At 44.0% G+C, this 12,043-nt stretch overlaps 1 protein-coding gene and 1 non-coding gene across 2 annotated transcripts; both read left to right on the top strand.

The window, feature by feature from the left end:
* The first annotated feature begins 920 nt into the window (after positions 1-920).
* TRNAS-AGA (transfer RNA serine (anticodon AGA)) lies at positions 921-1,002 on the top strand. Its single transcript has one exon. It is a non-coding gene; the product is annotated as a tRNA-Ser (tRNA).
* Positions 1,003-1,205: 203 nt separating this feature from the next.
* CFAP418 (cilia and flagella associated protein 418) lies at positions 1,206-11,813 on the top strand. The gene is made up of 6 exons (XM_061995346.1): positions 1,206-1,324; positions 2,815-2,914; positions 5,779-5,849; positions 6,358-6,423; positions 7,216-7,311; positions 8,094-11,813. Exons 1-6 carry the CDS (start codon positions 1,206-1,208, stop codon positions 8,251-8,253), a joined length of 612 nt encoding a protein of 203 aa, XP_061851330.1. The 3' UTR covers positions 8,254-11,813.
* Positions 11,814-12,043: the final 230 nt, after the last annotated feature.

Below are 12,043 nucleotides of genomic sequence, written 5' to 3'. Positions count from 1 at the left end.
AATACCAGGAGGATTGTAAAACACCTTGTAACAGAGAAGCTTTGCTTGGAGCTGTTAAGGACTGCAGCGCCCACTTCATCATGAGCTGACAAATTTGAATGATCTTGGCAAGGGAGGGGCTTTCAAGCACTGAGCTTTCTGTCTCAGCTGACCTGAGGAAACACCAATGATTGCTTTTGCTTAGTGGGATCCCTCTCTAAATTGCTTCCTCGGGTTTCTAGTCAAACAAAACGTACCACATCCACCTCCAACATCTGTCTTAAAGCATCAGCATTGACTACGCTGGTGGTGTGCCCACCTTGAGACATTTCACCTTCCTTTTGTCTCTGAAAGCAGAGCACTATTGCGGGAAGCCCCAGAAAGCCCAAGGCGAGGCAGGAGGCGGCACGGGCCCCAGTTGCTTCCCTCAGGACCCCAGCTGGAACTGGCCGGGACCGGCCACCCCTGGCCCAGTGCTGCCCGTGCAAGCAGCCCTTGCCAGAGCCTGCCCTGGTTGCCTTCGCGTGCCTGTTAGAAACACTTGTTGGGAAAATGGCAAGGGCGTTCGGGACATTTTCTCAAAAAATGTTTCTAATCTACACAATAAAAAAAAAAACCCCACCAGTCTTCTCCCGAGGGACTTTGCAAAGTGTAACCGTTTCTTTTTGCTCTAAACCGATCAGCATACAGCATACTGAACTGTATCGCAAATACATCAAGCGTAACTGCGGTTATGTCTTTCAGCCCACCTCGCGAGGGCAGATGCCTTACATGCCAAACCATAACGCTCGCGGGACTATCAGTTACCGTCGGCCCAAGACTCCCGCCGCTGTCCCGGCCGTGCGCCGCGGCCCGGTGGGAGGCGGTGGGAAACGGTTGGCCACAGCGCCGCGGCCCGCGCCATTAGAGGTAGTAAGGCGGTGAGCCCTAACTCAGCATGCGTAGTCGTGGCCGAGTGGTTAAGGCGATGGACTAGAAATCCATTGGGGTCTCCCCGCGCAGGTTCGAATCCTGCCGACTACGGAGAGAGCCTTTGGGCTCTTCCAGCGTTTTTTTCCCTTTTGTTCCGTTCCGTCTCGGGAGGTGTTGGCGCCCTGCGGAAACCCGGCGGCAGAAGGGTTCTCCCGCACTCTCCCGGGCGCCCCCACACCCTCCCGGCCCCGGGACTCCGCCCCCGGCGGCGCCTGGCGGTGCGGAGCCGCCTTGGCAACGGCTGGCGGCGCAAGATGGCGGACGACTTAGAGCGGCTACTGGATGAAGTGGAAAGGCGGCTGTGCCGGCTGCCGGGACGGGGGGCGTCGGGCGGCGACGGCGAGGAGCAGGGGGCGGCGGCGGCAGAGGGCAGGTTAGCGGTCCTGCGTCCGTGCGGCGCCCTCACGCCTCTCCCCGTGGAGCGGAGGCCGCGGGGGCGGCGCGCAGCCCGGCCCTCCCGCGCCCCGCGGGGCAGGAGCGTGTCGGCGTCCCGCGACACGCCGCAGGGACCGGGAATGCTGAGGTTCGGGAGCTGAAATCGCCGCGGGTCGGCGGTCAACGAGCGTCCTCTGTAGCACTTTAAAAATAAGGCGCGTGCCAGCGAGCTGAGTTACTTGAGATACTCTGTCTCCTGGGAGCATCCCAGCCTCAGATTAAATATGGCGTTAAAAGCCGCACTCATTTGCGCGTGAGTCGGGATCGGGGGTTACTTACCTCTCCAGCTGACCTCGTGATATATCTATAAACCCTGCAATTTAGAGCAGGAAGAACTTTAGCAATAGTATTATCAAACTTTTTACTCTGTTGATGCTTGTTTATGTATTCTGTTCAGACTTTTTTTACTAGCTGTATCTTCTATGGTAAGCACTTAATTTACACTCTGCACTTTCATGTATCCACCTCCGATGTCACAAAATGCTGGTCAGAATACCAACAGGTTTGGTCGTGACAGGGTCGCTGCTGACAGTATTGCTGAGCGGTCTGCCACACCACTGCTGCTGCCAGCCCTCAGTTTTCCATCCCGTCCCTCACTGGTGTCTCTGACTCCATTTGGAAGGTCTGTGTACCACGGGGGCTTGGGAAGATGCCTCCACAAGTGAGTGGCTGAGCACTTACCCAACAGGCATCGCAATCCCTGGCAAAGCTCTTGAGAGCTAAGTGACTAACAGAAGACCAACAAGCCTGCTTCCTCTGGCCACATTACCGGACTTTTTCATTGTTTGCATAATGGTTAGATGAGCAGCTAAATTTAGTCAACCTAATTACAAATATTTTTTTTTTTTAATCACAGAGTTATCTTCTTTTTCAGGAGTAGATTTGTTCTTGATTGGTTGATGCAGCGGTACCACAGGCCTCCCTTTCTTTGACAAAGAGCTAGCAAACAGCAGACTTGGGTGACAAGACTTCTCTCCTGAGTGAAAGCAAAGTGCAGGTGATCTCTCTAAGTGCCTACAATTTGGCAGGAATTCCTTTCGAACCCCTGCAGTTGCACAGCATGAGGAGAGAACTCCCTCTGACCCTTTTATATTCCTGCTGCTGAACATTAATGTGAAAAATAAGGACTGTCCAATTTATTGCTCAGTAAGCGCTGCATAGTTATATTACCATAGTTTTATTCTGAGATGGAAATAGTTGGAAATAAAAGAAGCAAGTAAAAATAAGACCTGTGATGGGACAGTTCAACAGAGACTGAAAGGCATCATCCTGCAGCTTGCATCTATCCAGTCATGATCCAGATGGCCTACCTTAGGTACTACAGAAATATTAGAAGAAAGACTGTAACAAGTTTTATGTTTTAATTTACAATTCTTAAAACTGCTCCAGTTATGCTACAAGATGAATGCTGATATGTTTGTTTTTCAGGTCAACTAAACTGATAATGGATGCTGGCAGCAGCGAAGAAGATATAGATGACATTATTGATGAAATCTGTAATGACAGCAGCTTCTCCAAAACACCTCCGGTGAGTGGGAGTCTGGAGAAATGCAGAATGGATGAGGTTCAGTGATGGAAGGAAAAGCACTAGAAACTAAAATTGTTTTCAAGCAAAAATGAACTAAACCAAGCTGTACGATAAACTTGGAAAATAAATCAGAAAGGAAAATGCAACAAGCCTATAGTGAGGAACTGGAGAAAGATAAATGGTCTTACCCAGGCAGTAACAGGCAGTTAGAAGAAATGCTAGTTCAAGATAAAGCATTATGTCAAACATTATAGAATCACAGACAGATTGAGGTTGGAAGGTACCTCTGGAGGTCATCTGGTCCAACCGCCTGCCCAAGCAGGGCCATCTAGTGCTGACTGTTCAGGACTGTGTCCAGACTGCTTTTGAATATCTCTGAGAATGGAGATTCTGCAGCCTCTCTGAGTAACCTGTTTCAGTGTTTGACTACCCTCACAAGAAGTAAAGAAGTTTTTTTCATATCTTTAACTAGAATTTATTGCTTATCTGTTTGTGCCCACTGCTTCTCGTCTTGTGAGCCCCACTAAGAGTCCGCTTACATGTTCTTTATTCTTCTCCATCATGTATTTTTACACCCTGATAAGATTCTCCTGACCCTTGTCTTCTCCAGGCTAAATAATTCCAGCTCACTTAGCTTCTAGTTGTATGTCACATAGTCTAAGTCCTTGATCACCTTCATGGTCCATTGCTGGACCTACTCCATTATGTCCATGTTTCTTCTGTATGGGCACAGTGCTCTAGCCACATCTATGAGGAAATACCCAGAGTGCTGTGTCCAGTTCTGGGCTCACCAGTACAAGAGGGAGATGGAGCTACTGGAGAGACACCAGCAAACGGTCAGGGAGACAGTTATGGGACTGGAATATCTCATGTGAGGAGAAACTGAGAGACCCTGGCAAAGAGATACCATCAGTGTACATACATACCTGACAGGTGGAGTAAGGAAGGGGTCAGACTCTTCTCTGTAGTTCCCGCTGTCAGGACAAGAGGCAATAGACACAAATTGAAAGATGGGAAATTCCACCTGTACAGAAGAAAACGCTATTTTTATTGCAAGGGTGTTCAGATGCAGGGACCACCTCACAGGACAGGATTCACAGACCACGCATCAGACCAATATGATCAATGCAGAAGCCCTTTATTTTAGCATTCAATTACATTATATATGTTATTCTTTTCTAAACACATGATGTATTCTATTATTCTGTTACCTCAGTCTATCATGCTCTGTTCTGCCTAATAGCAGAATATGGTTTATTAAGCTTAACTATGTTAGTGTCTTGATAGTAGCAGTTTCTACATTCTTTTACCTAATTCCTTCTTTATCTAATTTCTATTCTAAGCTTACAGTTACTTTCCCACACACAGCTGCCTTCACATCTACATTCTAATAAGCAACTTATCCTTGACTATTCTTCAGGCCCACTGTTCACTGTCTGATATAGCTAAAGTCTGAGGCCTGTGTCTGAGGCCTATATCTGAGCCTGTGTAGCTTACGGTATCATACAACCAAAGTCTGTGTGGGCCACATGTCCATTTTCCTTCAGGTACATTGCTACAGTCAGACAGTGGGACAGGCTGACCAGAAAGATTCCATTCTCCAGTTAAAAACCCAGCTGGACACAGTCCTGGGCAAGCTGCTGAAGCTGACCCTGCTTTGAGTAGGGGGGTTGGCCTAGATGATTTCAAGAGGTCCCTTCCAACCAAAAAGATTCTGTCTCACCAGTGCTGCATAGAGAGGAAGGATCACCTCCCTGGACTTGCTGGCAACGCTCCTCCTGTAGCCCAGGATGCTATTGGCCTTCTGTGCTGGCTCATGGTTAACTTAGCATCAAACAAATTACCCACAACCTTCTCTGCAAAGCACTTTCCAGCTGGTCAGCCTCAGTGTATTCTGGTGCATGAAAGTTATTCCTCCCCAAGGGCAGGAGTTTGCATTTGCCCTTAGCTGAACTTCCAGAGATTGCTGTCAGGCTATTTCTGCAGTCTCTTGAGATCCCTCTGAATGGTCATGCACTCCTGCAGTGTACCAACCGCTGCTCCCCATGCTATAGCATCTGCAAATAACTTCTGCTGTTTTACAGCAGGAGAGGGAGACGAAACCACAGACCTACACAGACAAGACACGGTGATAAAAGACACTGGAAATCCATACTCATTTAGGTACCATCAGTAGCAAATTGTTAACAATTACTGGAAAATTTATCATAACACGTTGTGCAGATTCTCTTCTTTTCATGAGTGGCATTGGTTTTGTTTTGTTTGTCTTTGATTTCTTACTGAGTGGCTAAATCTGAACCAAGAAAACCCACTTGTATACCACAAAAAGGGTTAATTACTTCAGCAAATTTGTATAATTTTATATCCCCAGGACCTCCCATTTAGGATCTAGCATTCTAGTATTCTGGAATTCAAATAAATTCTTTCATGTGCAGCAAATAAGAAACCTTTCAAAGACACATATGTAATGTGAATAATGTAAGTCTCTGGTGTGTTTTCAGTAAACAAAAAGCCTAAAAACCATTGACAGAGAAGGTTCCTAATTTAAAACTGTGTTTAAAAGCCAAATTATAAGAAGGAAGGCCTGAAATACTAAGTCTTGACTGTAAAGTCAAAGTGATCACGTTGGTGTTGCATTCCTTCAGGCAGAGCTGGGAGTTCAGTATGAGAAGAGAAGCCTCATTTGTCTTACTTCAACAGCTTTTGTCTCAAAGAGCCTCACAGAAAAGTGAGCACACAAATTCCCAAATTCTTGTTCCCTTCTCCTGTGACTGAGGTTTTCTGGCTCCTCTTTATTACATAAAACAGAATATTGTTACCTTGCTGTAATGCTGCATTTTATTCTTTGTTTGCATTTGAAATAGAAATTGAAGTCTAATTGTGCAAGTCTCACACCTGAACACAATAGTGCTGTTGTACAAGCTCATAGGAAAAGGTAAGTGAAAAATGTTTTGTCTAGTTGAAATAGCTTGATTATAGCTTGTTTTCACTCTAACAGCATTGCTACTCTTTAATCTGTGTTGGCATTAATTAAGAAAGAAACTAGAGAAGCATTCTTCTGAAAGAAAAAACAGAGATAGATAATTTTGAAGAATTACTAATGTGCTATCACATGGTCAAAATTATTTACTGTAAATTTATTAATCATTTCTGTTACTGAACAACAGCTTCCTTTGCTTTATGGACATACACGTTTATCAAACGCTGCAACATATAGTCTCATCCATATTTGGTGGAGAGAGTAGTTGTCAAGCAGTTTTTCCTTTGAACACCTTGGTAATGGAAATTTTTTAATTCTGTAGTTTGTAAGGATTTGGATGCCTTGCCTACATTTAACAAATACCATTTAAGAAACGCCATGCTGTTAAACTAGGAGAACCATGGTACTGCTTTCTCAAAAATGTTTTGCTCTAATTTGGTATTTTTTAATGAAACCCATATAGATGTTGTCCAGTGTACCTGGGTGGAAGCTCATCTCCCTCTGGCATAGGAACAAATATTTCAAAGAGGTAAGAAACGTGGAAAAAATGTTCTGCTTGCTTTATCATTATTTTTCTTCACAATGGTGCTGCTGTGGGGGCAGAGTCCTGTGTCTGAACCGGGCAGGACAGCTCTATATTCATCTGCATATGTGGCTGCCTGTAGCTGAAGTCAGCTGGTCCCTTCCAGTTCTCTTTTGTAGACCACTAGATCTTTGTTTGTTTGAGGAGTTGAAAGAGACATGAGACTCCAACAATCAGAAACATGTAGTTAAGGAAATTGCTGCTGCAGAGTGCTGTTGTTTTTCTCTGCCTCTCTTCAGCTTTTTGTGTGATGCCGAGTATGTGACTTAAATCAGTGGGCTGGTTTAAATCATCCCGGAGCCTGAACTGAAAATAACCAGAGTGCTTTGCAACTGCAGCTGAACTTAGTAGGAGAGGTACTTAAAGAATTATCCCCAAAATCCTGTAGAACATTATTGCATTTCCATGTGGGATTTTTTGGTAGTAATTATGCTTTTGAAGCATATTTGGATGCTGGTCAGGTGCTGTACCAGTGAGGAAGACCAAAGAGAATGTATTGAGAGAATATATGTTAATTTGATGAGTTCAGTGAGGTTAGGAACCTGTAAAAATAATACATGATCATATAAGGTAAAGCACACAGCATAGTGAATGTGCCAGAGATGTAAAACTATAAGATTACAGGGCAACGGCACTTCTGGTATTTCTGAGAGAGTGCTGCCCTTGAAAACAGGTGTGATCTGTGCAGCTTCTCTGGTTGTAAGAAGCTCTTGGAACTTTCTGTTCTTTTCTGACCAGAACGTGTGACCAACTGCGCTGTACCGCTTGCGACTTCCGTGTGTCACTGTTCAATGACTACATCTGGGATCAGTCCTGTGACTATCTTTTTTTCAGGTATGTCTGAGGTGGGTTTGCTCTTATTGCATTTTGTTACTGTGCTTTGGGGCTTGATAGGAACGGGGAACATGAAAAGTCCTGAGCGCTCCTGTGTTACCTAGAAAAGGAGCATGTCTGCAACCTGTTGGAGGATCGGGTGAGAAAGTGCAGGGAGAACGATGCAGCATCTCCCATAATCCTTTTTCATGCCTTACCATTGCGTCCTTCACCTGCTTTGAAAAATAATTTGAGTCTCATGGATCAAAAGGCAACTTTACTGCTGAAATAAGAAGATAGTCTGTGTGATGGGTTGGCCTCTGGTGTGCTATCACAGGATGCCCACAAAATGAATGCAGACTGTTCAGCATGTACTTCTCACCATACCTTCAGTCATACAGACTCTGATTGTTTCAAGTCAGATTTACTTTTTTCCAGTATCAAGTATTACGCTGTCATGTTCGGTGAAAATCATAGAATCATTGAATCATTTTGGTTGGAAAAGACCTTTAAGATCAAGTCCAACCACCTACTTCACACTACCAAGCCCACCACTAAACCATGTCCCTCAGCACCTCATCTACACATCTTTTAAGTATCTCCACCACCTCCCTGGGCAGCCCATTCCAATGCTTAATAACCCTCTTGGTGAAAAAGTTGTTCTTAATGTTCAAATCTATATCCCTAAATTCATTCATGACAGTGGTACTCTTCTAAGAGCTTTTCCAAATTGAAATGGCCTCATGAAACTTTTTTCTTTAAAACAAATGCATGATCCTAAACCGAATTCACTTGATTGACAGGAATAACATGCCTGAGCTCTGTAAACTAAGAGCAAAGATGGTGAAGAAGAAAGGAGCACGAGCGTATGCTTGTCAGTGCAGCTGGAGATCCATTGAGGAATTAACTGACCTCCAAACGGACCAGCAGCTTCGGTGGGTTTGTGGTAAACATGCAGAGTGAAGTCCTCTTGTGCGTGGTACCTACTTGTGTGGAAACAGGTCATGAGCTCAATTTGTTTCTCAGTTTTCTGAGAAGAGGAGGACACCTGAGTGCTTATATGTAGAAATAGATTATACCACCCAGACTTCAACCTGGAAACTTTTTTTCAGTTTAACTGACTTGAATTATTAGAGGAAACAACCAATTTGGAGGCTTTCTGGAAGCTAAATGAGTTTAAAGCTCATACTCAGTAGTGTTAAAGAAGAGGAAATCAACAGATTTAGACCAGGGGCCAAGCCCCTTGAGACTGTTGCTCACATCTAGCAGAGAGCCTTATTTCCCATCTCTGCAGAATATTGGATTCAGAATGGTGGGTTGGGAAGCAGCCATGACACACAAGCCTATGAGTTTCTGCACGGAGATGAATCCTGCTGTCCTGCTTTGCTCACAGCTGTTACTGAGCATGTGCTCGTAGATCTCAAAAAATTACTGCAAGATCAGCCCTCACCCCAAAACTTAAAACTTTCTTTTACCCACCAGAAGCCAAAAACTGCAGGTGCTAGAAGTTTCCTTCCAGTTCCTACCACTTTCTTCAAAACTCTTTCTGCTGGCTAAGGACTTTTACCACAGTGAATTTCTTGGACTTCTTTTCAGCCTTCACTGCAAGAGGTGAACAAGTTATTGTGCAATTATTAAAAATTGTGTAATTTTAACAAGATTCTGAAGAGTATATGACTGCCATCAATAAATTTCAAGGGGAAAAAAGGCTCAGGCTTTTAAGGATGGGAAAATACATATCCTCACTGACATTAAAATTTGGATTTTTTTTCAGTTTCACTTAGCTTTCACTTCAGCTTCACTTCAAAATGCTACATACTCAGGAAATATAACTGTCCTGGTTTGACACACTCCCTTCCCCCTATAAAACTACTTCCAGTATCATGTTACTTGGTGAATTGGCCTGATTACAGTTAATGTCACCATAGTTTATAAGCTCTTTCTTCTCATTATGTATAAATAACAGGAGATAGATTTGAGTTTGGGGCAGCCAGAGAGGAAGGAAAGGATTACCAGTCCTGGCAATTACTACATTGAAAAGTGTCTCAAAATGAGGAGCCTGACAGTATTTTTGCTATGCAGTATGTGATACTCTACAGATAAATGCAAAATTACTTACCTTGTGCAATTCCAACTATACAGACCTATTTCTCTTTTTTGGCCCAGTTTTGCTCATGGCCCTAATCTGTACATTGTCAATCTGTTCTTTTTCTGAGCTTTTCCAAAACAATTGCACGGTCTTTCTTACAGAGACCATCTCTCAAATCTGTCTCTTTGGAAGAGCAGATCCCAATAGTGACCAGAGGCATAATGGACTCTGCATCCTGCTCTCCTTCACCTCTGTGAGTGGGTTTTTAGAGCCTGCAGAGGACCAGCAGTGTGCCTGGGAGGCCTGGCAGTGCTTATGTGTGCAGTGCTGCCATGGTGCTCTAGAATTCTCTTCCAGTGCCACATGCAGCCTTGCCAGTAGGTTCAGAGGTGAGTTGGCTTTGGACAGAGGTGCTGTTCGAATAATGCTATAGACATATTTAGGGTTGTGTATTGTTTTTAGTGCAATTGGTGCTTCAGGATGAAGTTTCAACTGTTAAGATTCTAAAACTGCTGGTTCAGGAGATGGAGAGACCCAGAGACCAGATGCTTAATGCTCAGTCAGCCTCTCGCAGAGGCCTGCTGCCCTTTCTGTCCCTCATGCAGAGCCAGTCCCGGTGCCGACGGGAATCAGTAAATGTTCCTGGGTTGTCCTCAGGTGGCCCTGAGCAATTTCCATTCCCACAGCTAATGGTGAGAGAAGATCCTGGCAGTAATATGTGATTTATTAACAAGCTCTAGAAAAGAAGCAAAAAGTGCTGAATTGCCTTGTCTTGCCTGTTCCAAGGCCATTTGAAACCAAGGATCCTCACAGAATGCTTTTGGGTTTTTTTTCCTGGATTCGCTCTGGAACTTGTGTCACAATGTAGGGAACAAGTTGGGGAAAATGCTATCTCAGTTCATGAGACTGAGTCTTATGTAGCTTGGGAAAGGAGGATGTCTCCTATACCCTGTTTTAATCAAAGCAACAGAAGCGTTAGCTCTGTTGAGACTGCACTCCAGGCACTGAATTGCCAGAAGTTTATTCATAAATGTAGGTGGAAGCTCGAGCATTCCCCTGAAATCATCATGTGTATCCAAGAGTGGCTGCTCATTTCTGGCCGTGGTTGGAATGGTGGGATGTGACAGGTCTTTGTCCAACCGAAGTTTTAAGCAGGTACAGAAATAGTGCTGATTGTATTGGATTTTTATTACAGAATTTGGTATATTTCTAGCTCTGAGAATAATTACTACGTTGTTAAATACAATTATTTTGTTGGGAAGGGGAGGACTAGTACTAAGTATTTTATTTCCCCTCCTTTGCTTTCTTCAGTTACGTGTTACAAACCACTCCCAAGTCCCCAAATGAAAAGAATGTAAAGAAAGGTAAAACTAGAGCTTGAATGTCCATTTGATGCAGGTAAGATTGCACAAGGTTTTCAAGATGTAGCCCAGATCCTAAGTGATACTTCTGTGGCACTTACCTGAGAGAGCAGGGATTGTGTAAAGAACTTTGTTGAACAATGCCACTCAGCTGCTGTCAGATGGAAGTACGGAAGTTTTGCCAAGTATAAACGTGATCATTGTTTTCCTCTAGGGGTTTTTTTTTTTTGCCTTGGAAGTAATAAAACTGGTTGTGAAATGGGCAAAGTGAAAGCCTGAGACTTTCATGTTGCTTAGATGATGTGCTTGGAACTTTTCTAGCCTGCAGCAGAGCCCTCAACAAACCAAAAGCGACGAAGGATGACAAAACAAGAAGCCATGCAAAAGCATTCACTTGGAAATGTAGTCAGTGGTTTAATGTCATTCCAATTTCTCTCAGTCTGTGTTCCTGCAGTAGATCTGAGTGGGAGTTCCAATTCAATCTACAGGGTAGATTTTTATACCTTTTTTAATCAGATTTTAATGTGCTGATCTAATTGTATCTCACTTGTTTTACCTACAAACTGCAGAGGGTGTCGCCTAGATACTGAGTATAGCTCAAAAGAATAATCATTAAGGATCCTGCCATCAAGTTGAATTTACAGAAGCCTATTAGCATGACATTGCAATCTCTGCACTCTGTAAATAAACTGCATAATGATTTTTTTCTTTCTGGGTACCCATTTCAGTCTGTACTGAGGCATTCTGCAAATACTAGGCACTGGAAGCTGCTGCTTGGTGAGAGACTGCTCATTCCTCTTGTTTCCTGACACGTGAGTCTTTAGGTCACATAACCAGCACATGTAGTAGTCACACAACACGGCAGGCACTGTGCTGGCAGCTGCAAAGGCAAATTCTTCTTTTTTTGCATAAGACCTCACTGGTTTTGTCTGGTTTGTGACACTAGATAACTGCAGACAGGCCAAGCTGGGGGGGTGTGTGCAGGAGAAGAGTGTTGGGAACTGCCCATTTGTGAGGGCCACATGTGATGCCTGAGAGGTGGCACATGTGCTTCTGGGAAAGTATTCTTCAAATGTTGACACTTTAATAAAATGACAAGTTGGAACAAATCTGAATTGTGTGTTGTGTAAGTTCTGTTGTGCTGTTCCTACCCAAGAGAAGCCTTATAAAAGTGATTTTCCTGTCAGAATGGTTATGCCATACCCTTTGTACAAAAACATTGGCCAGCTCATCATAAACGCTACATGCTGTCGTGTGCATTTTCTCACATCACTGGGGATGCAGCAAATACAGAGTCACAGAA

This window comes from Colius striatus, chromosome 4, assembly GCF_028858725.1.
Source record: "Colius striatus isolate bColStr4 chromosome 4, bColStr4.1.hap1, whole genome shotgun sequence".
Classification (NCBI taxonomy): domain Eukaryota; kingdom Metazoa; phylum Chordata; class Aves; order Coliiformes; family Coliidae; genus Colius; species Colius striatus.
This window is presented reverse-complemented; position numbering and strand designations above follow the sequence as displayed.